The sequence below is a fragment of the Neopsephotus bourkii genome, unplaced genomic scaffold, assembly GCF_033783945.1.
Source record: "Neopsephotus bourkii isolate Nb327-2 ecotype Australia unplaced genomic scaffold, CSIRO-AGI_Nbou_v1 NB_616, whole genome shotgun sequence".
Classification (NCBI taxonomy): domain Eukaryota; kingdom Metazoa; phylum Chordata; class Aves; order Psittaciformes; family Psittacidae; genus Neopsephotus; species Neopsephotus bourkii.
Genome location: NW_026901116.1, coordinates 5,249 through 24,607, shown reverse-complemented (window position 1 = coordinate 24,607; position 19,359 = coordinate 5,249). Strand labels below are relative to the sequence as shown.

General features: G+C 62.2%; 1 protein-coding gene across 1 annotated transcript in view; it reads right to left on the bottom strand.

Annotated features, from left to right (window-relative positions):
- The window catches only part of ATP6V1B1 (ATPase H+ transporting V1 subunit B1), a 20,316-nt gene extending 957 nt beyond the window's left edge, over positions 1-19,359 (bottom strand). Inside the window, exons 1-12 of the mRNA XM_061351961.1 lie at positions 19,238-19,359; positions 10,139-10,194; positions 8,568-8,666; positions 6,717-6,810; positions 4,770-4,847; positions 4,522-4,661; positions 4,058-4,159; positions 3,815-3,912; positions 2,661-2,784; positions 820-970; positions 367-449; positions 100-204 (exon numbers count right to left, since the gene is read on the bottom strand). Coding sequence (XP_061207945.1) covers positions 100-204; positions 367-449; positions 820-970; positions 2,661-2,784; positions 3,815-3,912; positions 4,058-4,159; positions 4,522-4,661; positions 4,770-4,847; positions 6,717-6,810; positions 8,568-8,666; positions 10,139-10,194; positions 19,238-19,334 — 1,227 coding nt within the window. The 5' untranslated portion in view covers positions 19,335-19,359. The remainder of the gene's footprint in view (positions 1-99; positions 205-366; positions 450-819; positions 971-2,660; positions 2,785-3,814; positions 3,913-4,057; positions 4,160-4,521; positions 4,662-4,769; positions 4,848-6,716; positions 6,811-8,567; positions 8,667-10,138; positions 10,195-19,237) is intronic.

The following is a 19,359-nucleotide window of genomic DNA, read 5'->3' as shown; positions in this document are numbered from 1 at the left end:
GTGCCAAAAGCAAATGCTCGAAGCCACCAGGACCAAGAGCACCGAGATCCCATCCCCAGGCAGGGGGACGTTGGTCACCCCCCTCCTGCATCCCCTTACCAGCTGGTTGGAGACATCCCCATGGTCCTTCCTGGTCATTCCCTCCCCAATGGCCGACTTCATCAGACGGGACAGGGAGGGCAGCACGTTGATGGGGGGGTAGATCTGCAGGGAGAGAGGACCCCAATGCATCCTCCTGCTGCTCCCCCATGCAGACACGGGCTCCGCTGCCCCACTTTGGGCTCCCGATGCCCTCAGCATCCCCATCCCAGTGCTCTCGGGTGATTCCCAGCCCCACGTGAGCTGGGAATGGGCTCAGGAACGAACCTGCCTGTTGTGGAGCTGCCGGTCCACGTAGATCTGCCCCTCGGTGATGAAGCCCGTCAGGTCGGGGATGGGGTGGGTGATGTCTGGGGGATGATGAGGAGGGGGTGAGCCCCAAAACCGGGCCTGGCTGCATGGGCAGGCATGAACACAGCCATGCCCCATGCTGGGGGTCACCAGAGCATCGTGGCCACGGGGAATGAGCACTGGCCTGGGGCTGAGCAGGAGGCAGCTCCCCCATCACCGGGCTGAGCACTGCCTGGTTTAGGCTTACACACACCCATGGGCACCCCCAAACCCATGTCTGCACCCCAAACGCATCCTTTAGTGGAGCCCCAGCGCTCTGCTCCAGCTGGGACCAGAGGGGTGATTTGTGTGCATGGGGAATAACCCTAAAGCATCCCATTGAGCTTTGCTCTCCCAATGGACCCCAACAGCCCCCCGGGCACCGCTGACCATCGTTGGGCATGGTGAGGATGGGGATCTGGGTGATGGAGCCGCTCCTGCCCTCCACGCGCCCAGCCCGCTCGTAGATGGTGGCCAGGTCCGTGTACATGTACCCGGGGAAGCCGCGGCGGCCCGGAACCTCCTCCCGAGCGGCCGATACCTGCGGGATGCGGCTGGAGCGAGGGATGCGGGAGCACCACAGAGCATCCCCCCCCCTGATCCCAGAGCCACAGAGCACCCCGAGCATCCTCGGTACCCGGAGCACCCGCAGCATCCTGGGCACCCCAAGCATCCTGAGGCACCCGGGTACCTCAAACACCCCAAGCATCCCTGGTACCCTGGGCACCCCAGGCATCCCAAGTACCCTTGGTACTCCAAGCACCCCCAGCACCATGGGCACCCCGGGTACCTCAAACACCCCAAGCATCCCCGGTACCCCGGGCATCTCAGGCATCCCAAGCACCCTGAGCACCCCATGTACCCTTGGTACTCCAAGCACCCCCAGCACCATGGGCACCACGGGTACCTCAAACACCCCAAGCATCCCTGGTACCCCGGGCATCTCAGGCATCCCAAGCACCCTGAGCACCCCAAGTACCCTTGGTACTCCAAGCACCCCCAGCGCCATGGACACCCTGGGTACCTCAAACACCCCAAGATCCCTGGTACCCCAAGCACCTCAGGCATCCCAAGCACCCTGAGCACCCCAGGCATCCCAAAAGCCCCAAGTAGCATCAGCACCCCATTAACCCCAGACACCCCAAGGACCATGGGAGTCCCCAAGGTTCTTGAAGACCCCAAGCATCCCAAGTGTCTCAAACACCCTGGGCACCCCGAGCACCCCAAGTGTCCCAAGCACCCTGAGCACCCCAGGCATCCCAAAAGCCCCAAGTAGCATCAGCACCCCATTAACCCCAGACACCCCAAGGACCATGGGAGTCCCCAAGGTTCTTGAAGACCCCAAGCAACCCAAGTGCCCCAAACACCCTGGGTACCCCGAGCATCCCAAGTGTCCCAAGCACCCTGAGCATCCCAAGAAGCCCCAGGTAGCCTCAGCACCCCAGGAACCCCAGACACCCCAAGGACCATGGGAACTGCAGGGTTATTGGAGGCCCCAAGCATCCCAAGTGCCTCAAACACCCTGGGCATCCCAAGCACCCTGAGCATCCCAGGCATCCCAAAAGCCCCAAGTAGCCTCAGCACCCCAGGAACCCCAGACACCCCAAGGACCATGGGAGTCCCCAAGGTTCTTGAAGACCCCAAGCATTCCAAGTGCCTCAAACACCCTGGGTACCCCGAGCACCCCAAGTGTCCCAAGCACCCTGAGCATCCCAGGCACCCCAAAAGTCCCAAGTAGCCTCAGCACCCCATTAACCCCAGACACCCCAAGGACCATGGGAACCCCATGCTTATTGGAGGCCCCAAGCATCCCAAGTGCCTCAAACACCCTGGGCACCCCAAGAACCCCAAGTGTCCCAAGCACCCTGAGCACCCCAGGCATCCCAGAAGCCCCAAGTAACCTCAACACCCCATGAACCCCAGACACCCCAAGGACCATGGGAACCCCATGCTTATTAGAGGCCCCAAGCATCCCAAGTGCCTCAAACACCCTGGGCACTCAAGCACCCCAAGTGTCCCAAGCACCCCGAGCATCCCAGAAGCCCCAAGTAGCCTCAACACCCCATGAACCCCAGACACCCCAAGGACCATGGGAACCCCATGCTTATTGGAGGCCCCAAGCATCCCAAGTGCCTCAAACCCCCTGGGCACCCCGAGCACCCCAACAGGGCCACCCTCACCCGCAGCCGCACAGAGAGGACCCGGATGGGTGCTGGGGGGCAGGCACTGACCTCCCGCAGCGCCTCTGCATAGGAGCTCATGTCGGTCAGGATCACCAGGACGTGCTTCTCGCACTGGTAGGCCAGGAACTCGGCGGTGGTGAGGGCCAGGCGGGGGGTGATGATCCGCTCGATGCTGCCGTGGGGTGCGGTGAGAACCCCACATCCCAGCTCCCCTTCCTGAGCCACCCCCCGCCCCAGCTCCCCCCGGTACCCATGGGCGCCTCCTGGGGTCCCTGAGGTGGGACTGGGTGATGGCCTGCACAGGGCTCCCAGCGCTGCAGGGTGGGATGGGGACCCACAAGGTGTGGGGCTGGGGGAGGAGTTCCCTGCCTGTTCACTGCCAACACTGGGGGGTCCTTCAGTGAGGAGAAGGACAACGATGATGGGGAGGATAAGGAGAAAGAACGAGGGAAGAAGGAGGGAGGAAGGAAGAAGGAGGAGAAGAAGGAGGAAGGAAGGAGGAGGAAGGAAGAAGGAGGAGGAGAGGAAGGAGGAAGGAAGAAGGAGGAGGAAGGAAGGAGGAGGAGGAGGAGAAGAAGGAAGAAGGAAGAAGGAGGAGAAGAAGGAGAAGAAAGAGGAAGGAAGAAGGAGGTGGAGAAGAAGGAGGAAGGAAGAAGGAGGAGGGGAAGGAGAAGGAGGAAGGAAGGCGGAGGAGAAGAAGGAGGAAGGAAGAAAGGAGGAAGGAAGAAGGAGAAGAAGAAGGAAGGAAGGAGGAGGAATAAAAGAAGATGGAGAAGGAGGAGGAAGGAAGAAGGAGGACGAGAAGGAGAAGGAGAAGAAGGAGGAAGGAGAAGGAGGAAGGAAGAAGGAGGAGGAGAAGAAGGAAGAAAGAAGAAGGAGGAGGAGAAGGAGAAGAATGAAGAAGGAAGAAGGAGGTGGACAAGAAGGAGGAAGGAAGAAGGAGGAGGGGAAGGAGAAGAAGGAGGAAGGAAGGCGGAGGAGAAGAAGGAGGAAGGAAGAAGGAGGAAGGAAGGAGGAAGGAGGAAAGGAGGAAGGAAGGAGGAAGGAAGAAGGAGGAGGAGAAGGAAGAAGAAGGAGGAGGAGGAGAAGGAGGAAGGAATAAGAAGAAGGAGGAAGGAAGGAGGAGGACGAGAAAGAGGAGGAGGAGAAGGAGGAAGGAAGGAGGAGGAGAAGGAGGTGCTGGAGCCTTGGCACTGACTCACGTGGGGTCGTTGGCCAGGTTGAGGAACAGGCACACGTTCTCCATGGAGCCGTTCTCCTCGAAGTCGGACTTGAAGAAGCGAGCAGTCTCCATGTTCACCTGCCCCGGGGGGGACCGGGGGTCAGCAGGAGCGGGCTGGCTCCGGGCATGGGGAGCCGGAGGCAGGCAGGGATGAGGGGATGCAGGGAGCGAGGCTGCCCACGCATCCCATAGGGGCACCGGGGGCTGCCCTGCCCCAGCTCACCCCCATGGCCGCGAAGACGATGGCGAAGTTGTCCTCATGGAAATCCATCACGTCCTTGGACTTCTTGACCAGCCCGGCCTGGCGGCAGATCTGTGCTGCGATCTGCAGGGCACGGACAGCACATGGACCCCTCCGAGGGTTCACAGCACCCCCAGCACCAGGATCCGGCCCCCCGAGGGCAGGGGATGGAGATGGGGGGGACCAGTGGAGGAGTCGCTTTGCTTTATCAATTGCTGTGATGGGGAAACTGAGGCAAGGGGTAGCGATGCCCCAGCCCATCACACTGCATGGATAGGGGACCACAGCAGTGTGGGTCTGGTCCATCGTGGTGAGCAGAGCTGAGCATGGAGCCAAAGCACAGCAGGGAGAGGAGGGATGCAGAAGAGCCTCCAAATGCTTCCTCTCCCATCCTCATCCTCCTCTTCTGCCTCATACTGGGGGCTCAGCACCCCACAGGGACCCACCTCATTGTGGGGGAGCCCAGCAGCGGAGAAGATGGGGATCTTCTGCCCACGGGCGATGCTGTTCATCACATCGATGGGTGAGATCCCAGTCTGGATCATCTCCTCGGGGTAGATGCGGCCATGGGGGTTGATGGGCTGGCCTGGAGCAGCACAGGGAAATGAGGCACCCGCACCCAGAGCACCCCAATGGGGAGGGATCGGACCCCCCATGGAGCTGGGTCCCCTCCCACAGCACCCAGAGCCATCACCATTGATGTCCAGGAAGTCCTCAGCCATCACCGGGGGACCGCTGTCGATGGGCTTTGCAGAGCCATTGAAGACCCGACCTGCAGGGAGAGAGCTGCTGGTCCCTGGGAACACCCTCCCCATGGATGTGGGGCTCCCATGGGTGACACCATGGGGCAGGAAGATGCCAGCGCATGGGGCCAAGTACCCACAGACCCCTCCAAGCCACCCTCCATCACCTCCCCTTGGGTTCCACAGCTCCTGTACAGGTGGGGTGATACCAAGAGCCCCCCCCAAAAGCGGTGCTCAGGAGGGGCACAAGGCTCCGCATCCCTATTCCTGCTCAGCCACATCGACCGGCTCGGAGCCGTGGGATCGATGCCAATCACGCTGCATCCCACAGCATCCCACCCGCTGCCCCCATGGGACCTTCTTCTTGGTCCCCAGCGGAGCAGGAGCCATCGCCCTTGTCAGAGCAGATCAGGCTGATGCAGGGCTGGAGCACGCAGCATGAAAGGTCAGTGGCGCTGGTGCTCACCGGCACGAAGAGACAAAGCTCTGGGGGACCCCGGTGTGGGGGCAAAAAGAAGACCCCCCCCCCCCTCTTTGATATGGGGCAGGGAGGATCGCGACGGCTCCCATCCCACCCTGAGCACTCCCAGCCGGAGCCTGCACGGGGATAGGGAGGGATCTGCTTGGGAAAGCAGCCGGGTTGGGAAGGGGGGGTCATGGAGCTGTCTGCGCATCACCGCATGCAGGCAGCCTGCCCTTTGCGCTGCCCTTTGCAGCAGGGCCCTGCCCGCTCCCCGCTGCCGGCACCGGGGGAAGGAGGAGGCGGGAGATGCTCACGGAGCGGGGCCGGGCACCGGAGCCACCGGAGCGACCCCTGCGAGCGCCGGCGCTGCTGCGGCCTCTGATGGGGCTGCGGGGAAGGGGGGGGGCTCCAGCACTCGGCTGTGCCCAGGGGGGGTCCCCATGGGGATGGGGGAACAGCTCCCGTCTTGTGCTTATGCTTGCCCGCATCTCGGGGCTCAGCGGGGATGGGGATCATGGCATCATGGAATGGGTTGGGATGAAGGGAGCTTAAAGCTCATCCAGTCCCATGGGCAGGGACCCCTTCCACTGGAGCAGCTTGCTCCAAGCCCCTGTGTCCAACCTGGCCTTGAGCACTGCCAGGGATGGGGCAGCCACAGCTTCTCTGGGCACCCTGTGCCAGCGCCTCAGCACCCTCACAGGGAAGAGCTTCTGCCTAAGAGCTCAGCTCAGGCTCCCCTCGGGCAGGTTCAAGCCATTCCCCTTGGCCTGGCCCTACAGGCCCTTGTCCCAGGCCCCTCTCCAGCTTTCCTGCAGCCCCTTTAGGCACTAAGGCCTCCCAAGAAGCCTCCTCAGGTTAAGATAACGAAGGTTCTAATGGCACAACCATGGGCTAAAGTTCTCCTGCCCTCACCCCAAAACCTTCTCCCAGTGCAGCCCAAGCCATTCCTCCAGGGCTAACAGGGCAGCGAGCACCCAGGGGGATGCTTCCATCCCGTATGACGGTGACCATCACCATCTCATCGCACTGCATATGACTCTCCATCCATCTCCCTCACTGGATGGGACTGGAGAGCATCCCCAGGGATGTGCTCAGCCCCCCTCATACTATTTGTGCTATGTCCCCCCAAGTGTGGCTGCGGTCCCCCCCTCCCGCACGGCGCTGTGCAGGGCTCAGCACCCCCCATACTACCTGTGCTATGTCCCCCCAAGTGTGGCTGTGGTCCCCCCCTCCTGCACGGCGCTGTGCAGGGCTCAGCACCCCCCATACTACCTGTGCTATGTCCCCCCTAGTGTGGCTGTGGTCCCCCCCTCCCGCACGGCGCTGTGCAGGGCTCAGCCCCCCCCCATACTACCTGTGCTATGTCCCCCCAAGTGTGGCTGTGGTCCCCCCCTCCCGCACGGCGCTGTGCAGGGCTCAGCACCCCCATACTCACCCAGCATGTCCTCGGAGACCGGGGTGCGCAGGATGTCCCCAGTGAACTCGCAGGAGGTTTTCTTGGCATCGATTCCAGATGTGCCCTCAAACACCTGCAGAGACCCCGGGGGCAGGAGCCCGGCGGGGGGCAATTACAGGGGATTAAAGCGCTGGGAATGTGGGGGGGGGCTCCATCCATTGGGGATATCGGGATCCGCTCACCCGAAAACCCATCGGGAAGAGGTGAGAAAAGAGCGGGGAGCCCCTGGGGTTAAGAAAACCCCTTTCTGAGGGGCTCTGCCTCCTGCGTAGGGGGAGCAGGGGAAGGGGGGGACCACGCTCAATGCATCGAGCCCAGGGGCCTCGGCCCTGGTGCATGAACCCAGGGCGGTTTGATCCGTATAATATTTGACACCATTTATGTGAATTAACCTCCAGATCGCTGCTTTAATTAGAGCTGTGCTGCTCCCGGGATAAAGGGCAGCTTGGGAATGCCGGGAGCATCCCAGGAATGCCGGAGGCATGAGGGCAGGTGATGGGCGCAGCACTGAGATGGGTGCAGGTCCCTGCAGGTCCCCCCCCCCCCCCCAGTGAAGATGCTGCTGCAAAAAGCACATTTTCCCCCTTTTATTCCTTTTTTCCCCCCTTTTATCCCTATTTTCCCCCTCTGGAGGCTGATTCCCTAATAGGATTAAAAGGGCGCTGCAGATGACCGAGTGGCATTAGAGGAGCAAGGTTTGGTGCTCACTAACCACGTTGGCCGTGCAGACACCGTGATGGGTGGCTGATGAAGGGACATCCAGGCAGGATAGGACCTGGATAATGGTCTTCTTCTGCCTGGATAACGGTTCTCTCCATGCTCCTGCATAACGGAGCATGGCAGCCCCAAACCAGCCCTAGTGAAACCCCGCTGCTGGGCTGCCCCAGTTTGGGGTACCCCAAGATCACGCTGTCCACCCTGGTCCTGTCCCCATAGAGTGCTGAGGGGTGATGGGAGGAGGGTCTGAAGATTTCCTGCTGGGATGGAGCAGGAGGCAGCCTCGGGAGGTCCTAAGCAGGGATCTGGGGTCCCAAGGAGGCGGTAGCATCACCCGGATGGGGTCTTCCCATTGGGGATACTGGGTGGGCAGATTGGGTGGTGGATGGGGGGCAAGAGGATGGGAGGACAGCAGGATGGGGACCAGCAGGATGGGGACCAGAAAGATGGGGACCAGCAGGATGGGGACCAGCAGGATGGGGACCAGAAAGATGGGGACCAGCAGGATGGGGACCAGCAGGATGGGGACCAGAAAGATGGGGACCAGAAAGATGGGGACCAGCAGGATGGGGACCAGCAGGATGGGGACCAGCAGGATGGGGACCAGAAAGATGGGGACCAGCAGGATGGGGACCAGCAGGATGGGGACCAGAAAGATGGGGACCAGAAAGATGGGGACCAGCAGGATGGGGACCAGCAGGATGGTGACCAGAAAGATGGGGACCAGCAGGATGGGGACCAGCAGGATGGGGACCAGCAGGATGGGGTCATGCCCGCATCTGCTCCCTGCATCCTGCTGATGCTGTGCAGATGTCACCGTTTTGATTTGGTACCCGGATGCTCCTGCTCGGAGCAGGCACCAGCTCCATCCCCACCGGTGCCACACCACCAACCCCAACACAGCTCCCCGAGGGGCCATGGACCAGCCAGGAATCACGCTGCCTATCCCAGGACACGGCATGGAATAGCTGGGATAAGGGTCCTGCCAGCAACAGGAGCCACCGCTGGAGGGGGACAGAGCCCCAGGACAGAGCCCGTGTCCGCATCCCACCTCGTCCCCATCCCACCCCTTTCTCCCGTCCCATCATCACATCCCCAGCGCCCTAAACTCACCTGGACGATGGCTTTGGAGCCCATCACCTCCAGGACCTGCCCACTGCGGCTGGTGCCATTGGGCAGCACGAAGTTCACGATCTCGGCATACTGGGCAAACTGGAGGGACAGGGGCAGAGTGAGATGGAGGGGACGGGGGGGCTTTACTTCTCCCCCCCCCCCCATACACCCCGCAGACCACCCCTTGCAGCCGCTGCCCACCCGGCCAGGAGGAGGCATCGAGGGGAGGATGCTGCTTGTGCTGTGCCTCAGTTTCCCCATCACTGTGGGTGCTCCCCTTGTCCCAGCAGGACCCAAGCACTCACAAGTTCACCCCCTTTTCCCCCTCACCCCAGAACCAGACAGACCCATTGCACTGTCACCATCAGCCATAGGGCACCCAGCACCCATGGGTACCAGGGGTACCAACTGACCCCTTCCAGTCCCCAACCCAGCCGGGACCCCCAGGGTGGATGCAGGGGATGAGTTCTCTGCATCCCCTTGGCCCTGGGGATAGCATCCATGAGCCAGCCCTGTGCTGTTTCCATCTCCTCCTCCTTGCCCTGTGAACCCTGGACTTTAATTCCTCTCTAAAGACCTTTCCATAGAGGACAAGGGAGGGAAGGAATCCCCCGCCAGAGCCCGGCTCCTTCATGGAGCTGCTTCATCTCCATCCCACCCGCTTGGCCTGAAAGGGGCCATAGAAACACAGACCCTCGAGGGTCCCACTGGGTGCCCAGAGCCCACCCAAAGGAGCCCACTCAGTCCGGCAGCACCAAGGAGACACTAAAGTGACACCGGGTGCTGGGGGCATGGGATGGGATGGGATGGGATGGGATGGAATGGGATGGGATGGGATGGGGAGCAGGGTCAGTGATGGGGCTGGAGATAGGGCAGGGTCTTAGGAGCATAGGGAATAGGGATGGAGCTTGGATAGAGGCAAAGGGGGCAAAGGACAGGGGCTGGAGCTGGGGCAGGGGATAGAGGACAAGGGGCAGGGACTGGAGCTTGAATAGGGGCACAAGGCACAGAAGCTTGGATAGAGGCACAGGGGACAAGGGACAGGGGCTGGAGCTGGGGCAGGGAATAGAGGACAAGGGGCAGGGACTGGAGTTTAAATAGGGGCACAAGGCACAGAAGCTTGGATAGAGGCACAGGGGACAAGGGACAGGGGCTGGAGCTGGGGCAGGGGATAGAGGACAAGGGGCAGGGACTGGAGCTTGAATAGGGGCACAAGGCACAGAAGCTTGGATAGAGGCACAGGGGACAAGGGACAGGGACTGGAGCTCAGGCAGGGGATAGAGGACAAGGGGCAGGGACTGGAGCTTGAATAGGGGCACAAGGCACAGAAGCTTGGATAGAGGCACAGGGGACAAGGGGCAAGGGCTGGAGCTGGGGCAGGGACACAGGGGCCAGCAGGTCCCATGGCCCCCCATGCTCCCACGGGTCCCCAGGCCTGGGCAATGCAAGCTCAACACCTCTGCTGCTGTGTACCCATGGGAAGGAGCTGGATGAGACCCCAAGAGGACAAGGCACAGGCTGGGACCAGAACAAGGGGTGCCCCCATCACCCTCCTGCAGGCAGGGTCCTACCTTCACGTTGTCCAGCACCACCAAGGGCCCGTTGACACCACAGACAGTCTTGTAGGCTGAGGGGAAAGGACACAGTGTGAGGCCAGGGATGCTCCCACCATCGCCACCTCCAGTTGTGGGGTGTTGGGGCAGGATCCATCCCCCCCAGCACCCTCCAGTGCTGCTATCACAGAACCATGGCATGGGTTGGGTGGAAGGGGCCTTAAAGCTCCTCCAGCTCCAATCCAGCCCCAGGGACCTCTTCCATAGAGCAGCTTGCTCCAAGCCCCTGTGTCCAACCTGGCCTTGAGCACTGCCAGGGATGGGGCATCCACAGCTTCTCTGTGCCAATGCCTCAGCACCCTCACAGGGTGAGGTGTGCTCCAGAGCTGCTCCATCCGGTGCCCCCCAACCTGGGTTTGTGCTGGGGATGCCTGTACCCAGGGGCAGAACCTTGCCCTTGATGCACCCATGAGCTCCACATGGCCCCATTTCCCATTGCCAGTGAACCTTCTCTTTGGTACACGGTTATTCCCGGTTCCTACTGGTCACCATTGAGCAGCCTGGAGCTGTCTCTGCTGCCAACCTCCCTCCTTTTGTCTCCTTTATGCCCAAAGTGATCATTCCCCTTCCATTTCCCCTCCAGCTCCATCACAAACAGGGGTTTGGGCTCTTTTCTTCTCTGCCTGCATCTCCTGCATCTGCCTGCATCTCCCATGTTGTTCCATGGCGATGGGGATTGGCCCTGGTCCCTGAGCACAGGGATCTGCAGCCCAGCCTTTCCTTCTAGTGAACTGGGCTGTCCAAGCCCTCTGTCTGGGTGCTGTATGGTTGTGGATCACCCTTCCACCCATCCCTCTGTCCATCCATCCTTCCATCCTTCCCTCCTACCCATCCATCCATCCATGGACGGGAGGGGGAGCCAGTACCGGTACCGGAGCCACCGTGGCCCGGTTGTGTGGCTCTAACACCCTCATCTCTGCGGTTGAATCGGTTCTATCGTGATAGAGATCACAACAGTGAGCCCAAGCGAGAGCCGCCAGAGAGGCTCAGGGTTGGGGGGGAACCAAGGAGGAGGAGAAAAAGGAGGAGAATGGAGGGGAGGAGGAGGAGGAGGAGGAGGAGGAGGGATGGGATGGGGGGGGGGGGGGTCCCTGCCACCGGAAAGCGCTAATTCCGTTAATGAAGCCGCTGAGCTGTGATGCCCCTGGGGAAGGAGGGGGGGAGATGGAGCTGGAGCATCGGGGTGGGTGGGCTGCGGTGGCCGCTCATGGAGGGGACGGGGGGCACGGGGATGGGGCACAGGGGGATGGGGGAGAAGCGGGATGCAGGGGGCAGAGCAAAGGAGAAGGCTTTCACCGTGGCCTTTCCACACCCCCCAGCCCCAACTTCACAGCTCCTGTCACTTGCAATCTCCGTTAGCGCTGACGCTCACGCACCGGTAACCGCCGCCGCGGCCCCGGTGACAAAGGGGACCCGACCCGGCTACACCCGCCGCTAATTGCTCCCAGTCAGAGCCGGCGGCCGTCACCGCGCCACACGCCTTAGGGCTCTGCTCCAAAGTGCTCCCGGAGCCCCGTTTGCCGTAGGGAAGGGGATGGAGGGGAACCCGGCTCCGTTCTCCTCCTGCTTCGATCGTGGGGAGCAGCTCCCGAGGGCATCGCGCTCCCCATGGAGGGGATGGAGGATGGGTTGGGATGAGTTTGCCCTGTAAAGAGCTGCTCCTACCCGCATAGGGATGGGTGAGCAGGGAGGGATGCTCGTCCCCATGCATTGACTAAGGGGGTTTGCACAGTCCCTATCGCAAATTACAGTCTCCTATCCTGAATTACAGACCCCAGAATACCGGCCCCAACCCTGAATCACAGATCCCTATCCCAACAAATTACAAACCTCTATTCCCAATTACAGACCCTTATCCCAGGTTACAGACTCCTATCCCCAATTACAGACCCTTATCCCGAGTTACAGACCCCTATCCCCAGTTACAGACCCCTATCCCGAGTTACAGACTCCTATCCCCAATTACAGACCCCTATCCCGAGTTACAGACCCCTATCCCCAATTACAGACCCTTATCCCAAGTTACAGACTCCTATCCCCAATTACAGACCCTTATCCCGAGTTACAGACTCCTATCCCCAATTACAGACCCCTATCCCGAGTTACAGACTCCTATCCCCAATTACAGACCCTTATCCCGAGTTACAGACTCCTATCCCCAATTACAGACCCTTATCCCGAGTTACAGCCTCCTATCCCCAATTACAGACCCTTATCCCGAGTTACAGCCTCCTATCCCCAATTACAGACCCCTATCCCGAGTTACAGCCTCCTATCCCCAATTACAGACCCTTATCCCGAGGCCCTCCCCAATTACAGACCCCTATCCCGAGTTACAGACTCCTATCCCCAATTACAGACCCCTATCCCGAGTTACAGACTCCTATCCCCAATTACAGACCCTTATCCCGAGTTACAGACCCCTATCCCCAATTACAGACCCCTATCCCGAGTCACAGACTCCTATCCCCAATTACAGACCCCTATCCCGAGTTACAGACTCCTATCCCCAATTACAGACCCTTATCCCGAGTTACAAACCCCTATCCCCAATTACAGACCCCTACACCAAATACAGACCAGGGGGTTGCATACAACCATCAGTACCTCCAACCCCTCTCCCACCTTGTGTGCTGAAGCCCATGGGGTGGGCAGAAAGGGCACTGAGCTGCAGCAAAGGAATGGGACTGATGAATTCCCTGTAACCCCCCCATATCCTCTGGTCCAGAGCAAGGACAGGGATAAGGAGGTGCCCCAGCAGGCCCAGAGCCACCTTGGGGCCACCAGGATGGGTCTCTGGTGACCCTCAGAGACCTGCATGGAGCCGGGGTACCACTTGCACCCATGACGCAGGGCAGCAATAGGATGCTCTGGATGCATCCCACACCCCTATTGGATGCTGCTCACCAAGTACCAACCTTACAACCCCCATCCCGTGCCAGGCTGACCCTGCAGGTGCCACCAATGAACGCAACCCCTTTGAGACCCAACCCTACCAGCATCATCCATAGGGATGCAGGCGGAAGCAGGGCGGCCTCATCCTATCCCGCCCCATCCCGTCCCCATCATTGAGCGTTGGGGCTGCCCTGGGACTTTTCCGACAGTCCCTAAGTGACCGCGCTCCCCCTCCCCAACCTGCCCATTGTGCCGTGGGTCACTTCGTGCCGCCCCAGCGCGGCAGAGCCGCTGAAAAGCCCCGCAGGGGGTCACACTCTATGCCACTAATTAGGGCCGAGGGTTCCCATACACACCTGCACGTCACGGGAGGGGAGGCAAAGAAAGGCAGGAGCAGCCAAGCGTGAAGGCAACGAGGAAGAAAGAACACCTCGTTTGTGGGGCTGGCGCTGGTCTATGGGGCACAGACAAAACAGGGCTGGTGGGGGGAAGGAGAGCGGCCGGGATGCTGACGGGTGATGGAGGCACCAGATGGGTTAAGGGAAGGGTGGCCCCAGGAGGAAAGTGATGGAGAAGTGATGGAGAGGGGAGGTGTGGGGCTTGGGGGGTGAGGCATGGTGTGGGGCAGAGCTTCCGCACCATAGACGGGGCTGGGGATGATGCCGTGGGGGTGATGCCATGGGGGTGATGCCATGGGGATGATGCCATGGGGATGATGCCATGGGGGTGATGCCATGGGGATGATGCCATGGGGATGATGCCGTGGGGATGATGCCATGGGGATGATGCCATGGGGATGATGCCGTGGGGATGATGCCGTGGGGATGATGCCATGGGGGTGATGCCGTGGGGGTGATGCCGTGGGGATGATGCCATGGGGATGATGCCATGGGGGTGATGCCGTGGGGGTGATGCCGTGGGGATGATGCCATGGGGATGATGCCGTGGGGATGATGCCGTGGGGATGATGCCGTGGGGATGATGCCATGGGGATGATGCCGTGGGGATGATGCCGTGGGGATGATGCCATGGGGATGATGCCGTGGGGATGATGCCGTGGGGGTGATGCCATGGGGATGATGCCATGGGGATGGTGCCGTGGGGATAATGCCGTGGGGATGATGCCATGGGGATGATGCCATGGGGATGATGCCGTGGGGATGATGCCGTGGGGATGATGCCATGGGGATGATGCCATGGGGATGGGAGGATTCCCAACCTTGGTTAATGGGCACAACCCCAGCCGGCCAGCAGTTGGATACGGACATGCAACGCTGCAGCCCCAGGAGCCCATCAGCCCCATGAACACACAGCAGGGGACAGGACACCAGGCCAGCTCTGCTTCACAGAGGTCTGGGGGGCAATGGGATCCCAGCCTCTTCTCCAGGTTACCCACGATCGGCAGTGCTGATGCTGCAGCGGCAGTGCCGGGGAATGAGTGAGGTGCTGGTGAGGTGGGAAAAGGGCCACAGGAGCAGCAAGTCCAATTCTCTGTTGCCAGCATCCTGGCTCTCCATCACCAGCAACCCACATCTCCATCACCACCACCAGCAACCCACATCTCCATCACCAGCAACCCATATCACCATCACCAGCAACCCATATCTCCATCATCAGCAGCCCACATCTCCATCACCAGCAACCCACATCTCCATCACCAGCAACCCACATCTCCATCACCAGCAACCCACATCTCCATCACCATCACCAGCAACCCATGCATCAACCACCAGCAACCCACGCCCCTATCACCAGCAACCCACGTCCGCATCAGCAACCCACATCTTCATCACCATCACCAGCAACCCACATCTCCATCACCATCACCAGCAACCCACATCTCCATCACCATCAGCAGCAACCCACATCTCCATCACCATCACCAGCAACCCACATCTCCATCACCATCATCAGCAACCCACGTCTCCATCACCAGCAACCCACGTCCCCATCACCAGCAACCCACATCTCCATCCCCATCACCAGCAACCCGTATCTCCATCACCATCAACCCACATTCCCATCACCATCAACCCACGTCCCCATCACCATCAACCCACGTCCCCATCACCAGCAACCCACATCCCCACCACCAGCAACCCACATCTCCATCACCAGCAACCCACATCTCCATCACCATCACCAGCAACCCACATCCCCACCACCAGCAACCCACATCTCCATCAACAGCAACCCACATCTCCATCACCAGCAGCCTCCCCGAGCCCCACAACCCCCTCATTCCCCCTCAACCACCCCATGGCTCCTGCATGGAGCCTGGAAGGACCTGGACTGCGGGCACAGCCTCCCAAGCTCAGCACCCAGCCCCTGCCCAGCACAGCCCCAAGCAGGGACGTGTCAGGGTGCCCAGGGCTTGGGGATCTCCCTGATTCCTCCTCTTCTGCTTCCCATGTCACCAATGGGCAATGCCGCATCCCAAACCCCACCAGACACAGCTCCCAAAGGCACCATCCCCGGCCTGGGGCTGCCACCATGCCCAGACCCAATGCAGAGTCCTGGAAGGGGATGAGCATCACGGGTAACAGGGCTGGCTGGGACACGGCAGAGGGGAAGCCAAGAAGTGTCCCATCAAACTGACCGTATCAGGCTAGGATTGCACAGCACAGGCATTGTGCCACTGGGCTGCTGCCCTTGACCTCCTGTTTCACCCTTCCACCCATCCCTCCATCCATCCATCCATCCATCCATCATCCATCCATCCATCCATCCATCCTCCATCCATCCATCATCCATCCATCCATCCATCCATCCATCCATCCATCATCCATCCATCATCCATCCATCCATCCATCATCCATCATCCATCCATCCATCCATCATCCATCATCCATCCATCCATCCATCCATCATCCATCCATCCATCCATCCATCATCCATCATCCATCCATCCTCCCCTTGTCCCCAAGCTGCTCCCAGGCTGCAGTTACTGAGTTTAAAGCACACCGCAGAGCAGACCATGGGGCACCCCATGTGCCAGCAGCCCCGAGCCCCGGTGCAGGCAGTGGCACTGCTCCAGGGGATGTTTCCCATGCAGCTGGGTCAAGCCAGAGGCCAGGATGTGGGGATTCCTTCCTGCACCCTCTGCGTAACGGGTCCGATGGGAAGCGGCTGCGGATCCCGGGCCTGCCTCTTGGAAGAGCTCTGCTGGGAGGGCCCCTGCCCCTGCCCCTGCCCCTGCCCCTGCCCCTGACCCTGCCCCTGCCCCTGCTCCTGCCCCTGCCCCTGCTCCTGCTCCTGCCCCTGCCCCTGCCCCTGCCCCTGCCCCTGCTCCTGCCCCTGCCCCTGCCCCTGCCCCTGCCCCTGCCCCTGCCCCTGCTCCTGCCCCTGCCCCTGCTCCTGCTCCTGCCCCTGCCCCTGCTCCTGCCCCTGCCCCTGCTCCTGCCCCTGCCCCTGCCCCTGCCCCTGCCCCTGCCCTGCTCCTGCCCCTGCTCCTGCCCCTGCCCCTGCCCTGCTCCTGCTCCTGCCCCTGCCCCTGCCCCTGCCCCTGCCCCTGCCCCTGCTCCTGCCCCTGCCCCTGCCCCTGCCCCTGCCCTGCTCCTGCCCCTGCTCCTGCTCCTGCCCCTGCTCCTGCTCCTGCTCCTGCCCCTGCCCCTGCCCCTGCCCCTGCCCCTGCTCCTGCTCCTGCCCCTGCCCCTGCCCCTGCTCCTGCTCCTGCCCCTGCTCCTGCCCCTGCCCCTGCTCCTGCTCCTGCCCCTGCCCCTGCTCCTGCCCCTGCCCCTGCCCCTGCTCCTGCTCCTGCTCCTGCCCCTGCCCCTGCCCCTGCCCCTGCCCCTGCTCCTGCCCCTGCTCCTGCCCCTGCCCCTGCCCCTGCCCCTGCTCCTGCCCCTGCTCCTGCCCCTGCCCCTGCTCCTGCCCCTTCCTGCCCCCCCTCCCTGCTCACCCTCTGCTCCCCTGGTCCCTGGCCCTGGGCTGCAGTGAGGATCGTGCGGCTGCTGCTGTGCCCAGTGCCAGGCAGGGACCCTGTGCCAGGACCCCACACGGGGACCCCACACTGCCGGGACCCCATGCCACTGGTACCCCATACAGGTACCCCATACCGGGACCCCATGCCCCCGGGAGCCCATACTGGTACACCATACCGGGACCCCATACCGGGACCCCATGCCACCGGGAGCCCATACTGGTACCCCATACTGGGAACCCAGGCTGCCAGGAGCCCATACTGGTACACCATACTGGGACCCCATACCGGGACCCCATGCCCCCGTGAGCCCATACTGGTACACCATACCGGGACCCCATACCGGGACCCCATGCCACCGGGAGCCCATACTGGTACCCCATACTGGGACCCCAGGCTGCCAGGAGCCCATACTGGTACCCCGTACCGGGAACCCAGGCTGCCAGGAGCCCATACTGGTACACCATACCGGGACCCCATACCGGGACCCCATGCCACCGGGAGCCCATACTGAGACCCCATACCGGGACCTCAGGCTGCCAGGAGCCCATACTTGTACCCCATACCGGTACCTCATACCGGGACCCCATACCGGGACCCCATGCCACCGGGAGCCCATACTGGGACCCCATACCGGGAACCCAGGCTGCCAGGAGCCCATACTGGTACCCCATACCGGGACCCCATACCGGGACCCCATGCCACCGGGAGTCCATACTGGTACCCCATACGGGGACCCCATACCGGGACCCCATGCCACCGGGAGTCCATACTGGTACCCCATACCGGGACCCCATACCGGGACCCCATGCCACCAGGAGCCCATACTGGGACCCCATACTGGGACCCCAGGCTGCCAGGAGCCCATACTGGTACACCATACCGGGACCCCATACCGGGACCCCATGCCACCGGGAGCCCATACAGGTACCCCATACCGGGAACCCAGGCTGCCAGGAGCCCATACTGGTACACCATACCGGGACCCCATACCGGGACCCCATGCCACCGGGAGCCCATCTGAGACCCATCCGGGACCTCGGCTGCCAGGACCCATACTGGTACCCATACCGATACCATACCGGGACCCCATAGACCCCATGCCACCGGGAGTCCATACTGGTACCCCATACGGGGACCCCATACCGGGACCCCATGCCACCGGGAGTCCATACTGGTACCCCATACTGGTACCCCATACGGGGACCCCATGCCACCAGGAGCCCATACTGGGAGCCCATACCGGGACCCCATACCGGGTCCCCAGGCTGCCAGGAGCCCATACTGGTACCCCATACCGGGACCCCATGCCGCCGGGAGCCCATACCGGTACCCCATACCGGGACCCCATGCCACCGGGGCCCCATACTGGTACCCCATACTGTGACCCCAGGCTGCCAGGAGCCCATACTGGTACCCCATACTGGTACCCCATACCGGGACCCCATGCCGCCGGGAGCCCATACTGGTACCCCATACCGGGACCCCATGCCGCCGGGAGCCCATACTGGTACCCCATACCGGGACCCCATGCCGCCGGGAGCCCATACTGGTACCCCATACTGTGACCCCAGGCTGCCAGAAGCCCATACTGGTACCCCATACCGGGACCCCAGGCTGCCAGGAGCCCATACTGGGCCCGACCCCGCACTGGGACCCCCCCATCCCACACCGTGACCCCACGGCAGCCGCACCCCAGCCCTGGCCCCGCTCCCTGCCGAGGGACGGAGTCACCCATGGGTGTCTCCCTGCTGCCGGCAGCCGGGGCAGGAGCCGGGCAGATCCGGTTGAGCTCCGGACGGCGCCGGCTCGGGAGGGGACAGCGAGCGGGGAAGGTCACAGGGAGCGTCCTTGGCGGCTCCGAGCCTGGGGGAGCTCCCAGCACCCATGGGTGCTGCACAGGGAGCCCCCATCCCCATCGGAAGCAATGGGGGGGGGGGGGGGGCAGCTCCCCACATGGATGATGACCCCCAGGACCCATGGCGGCCCACACTGCCATAGTGGAGTCCCGGAGCACCAACAAAGGGGGGTTACGTGTGTCCCCCGTACCAAGGGGGTCACTACGGGCTCCATCACCCCAAGCAGCACCCACAGCCCTTGGGGGGCAGCGATACCTTCCCCACCTTCCCCAGCCCCATCACCCCCCTGTCCCCCCCCCCCATTGACAAATGGGGGTCCCCAGGGCTCGGAGCCCCCCCCCCCATAGCACCCATGGGGCCCGCAGCTCGGGGGGCACTCACTGAGCCGGGGGCTCCGGCTGTAGTCGCGGGTGACGGCCAGGGCGTGCTCGCGGGCTGCGGGCACCGGAGCTCTGGTGGTGGCCGCGGCCGTGGCCATGGTCCTGGTCCCGGTCGCGGTCCCG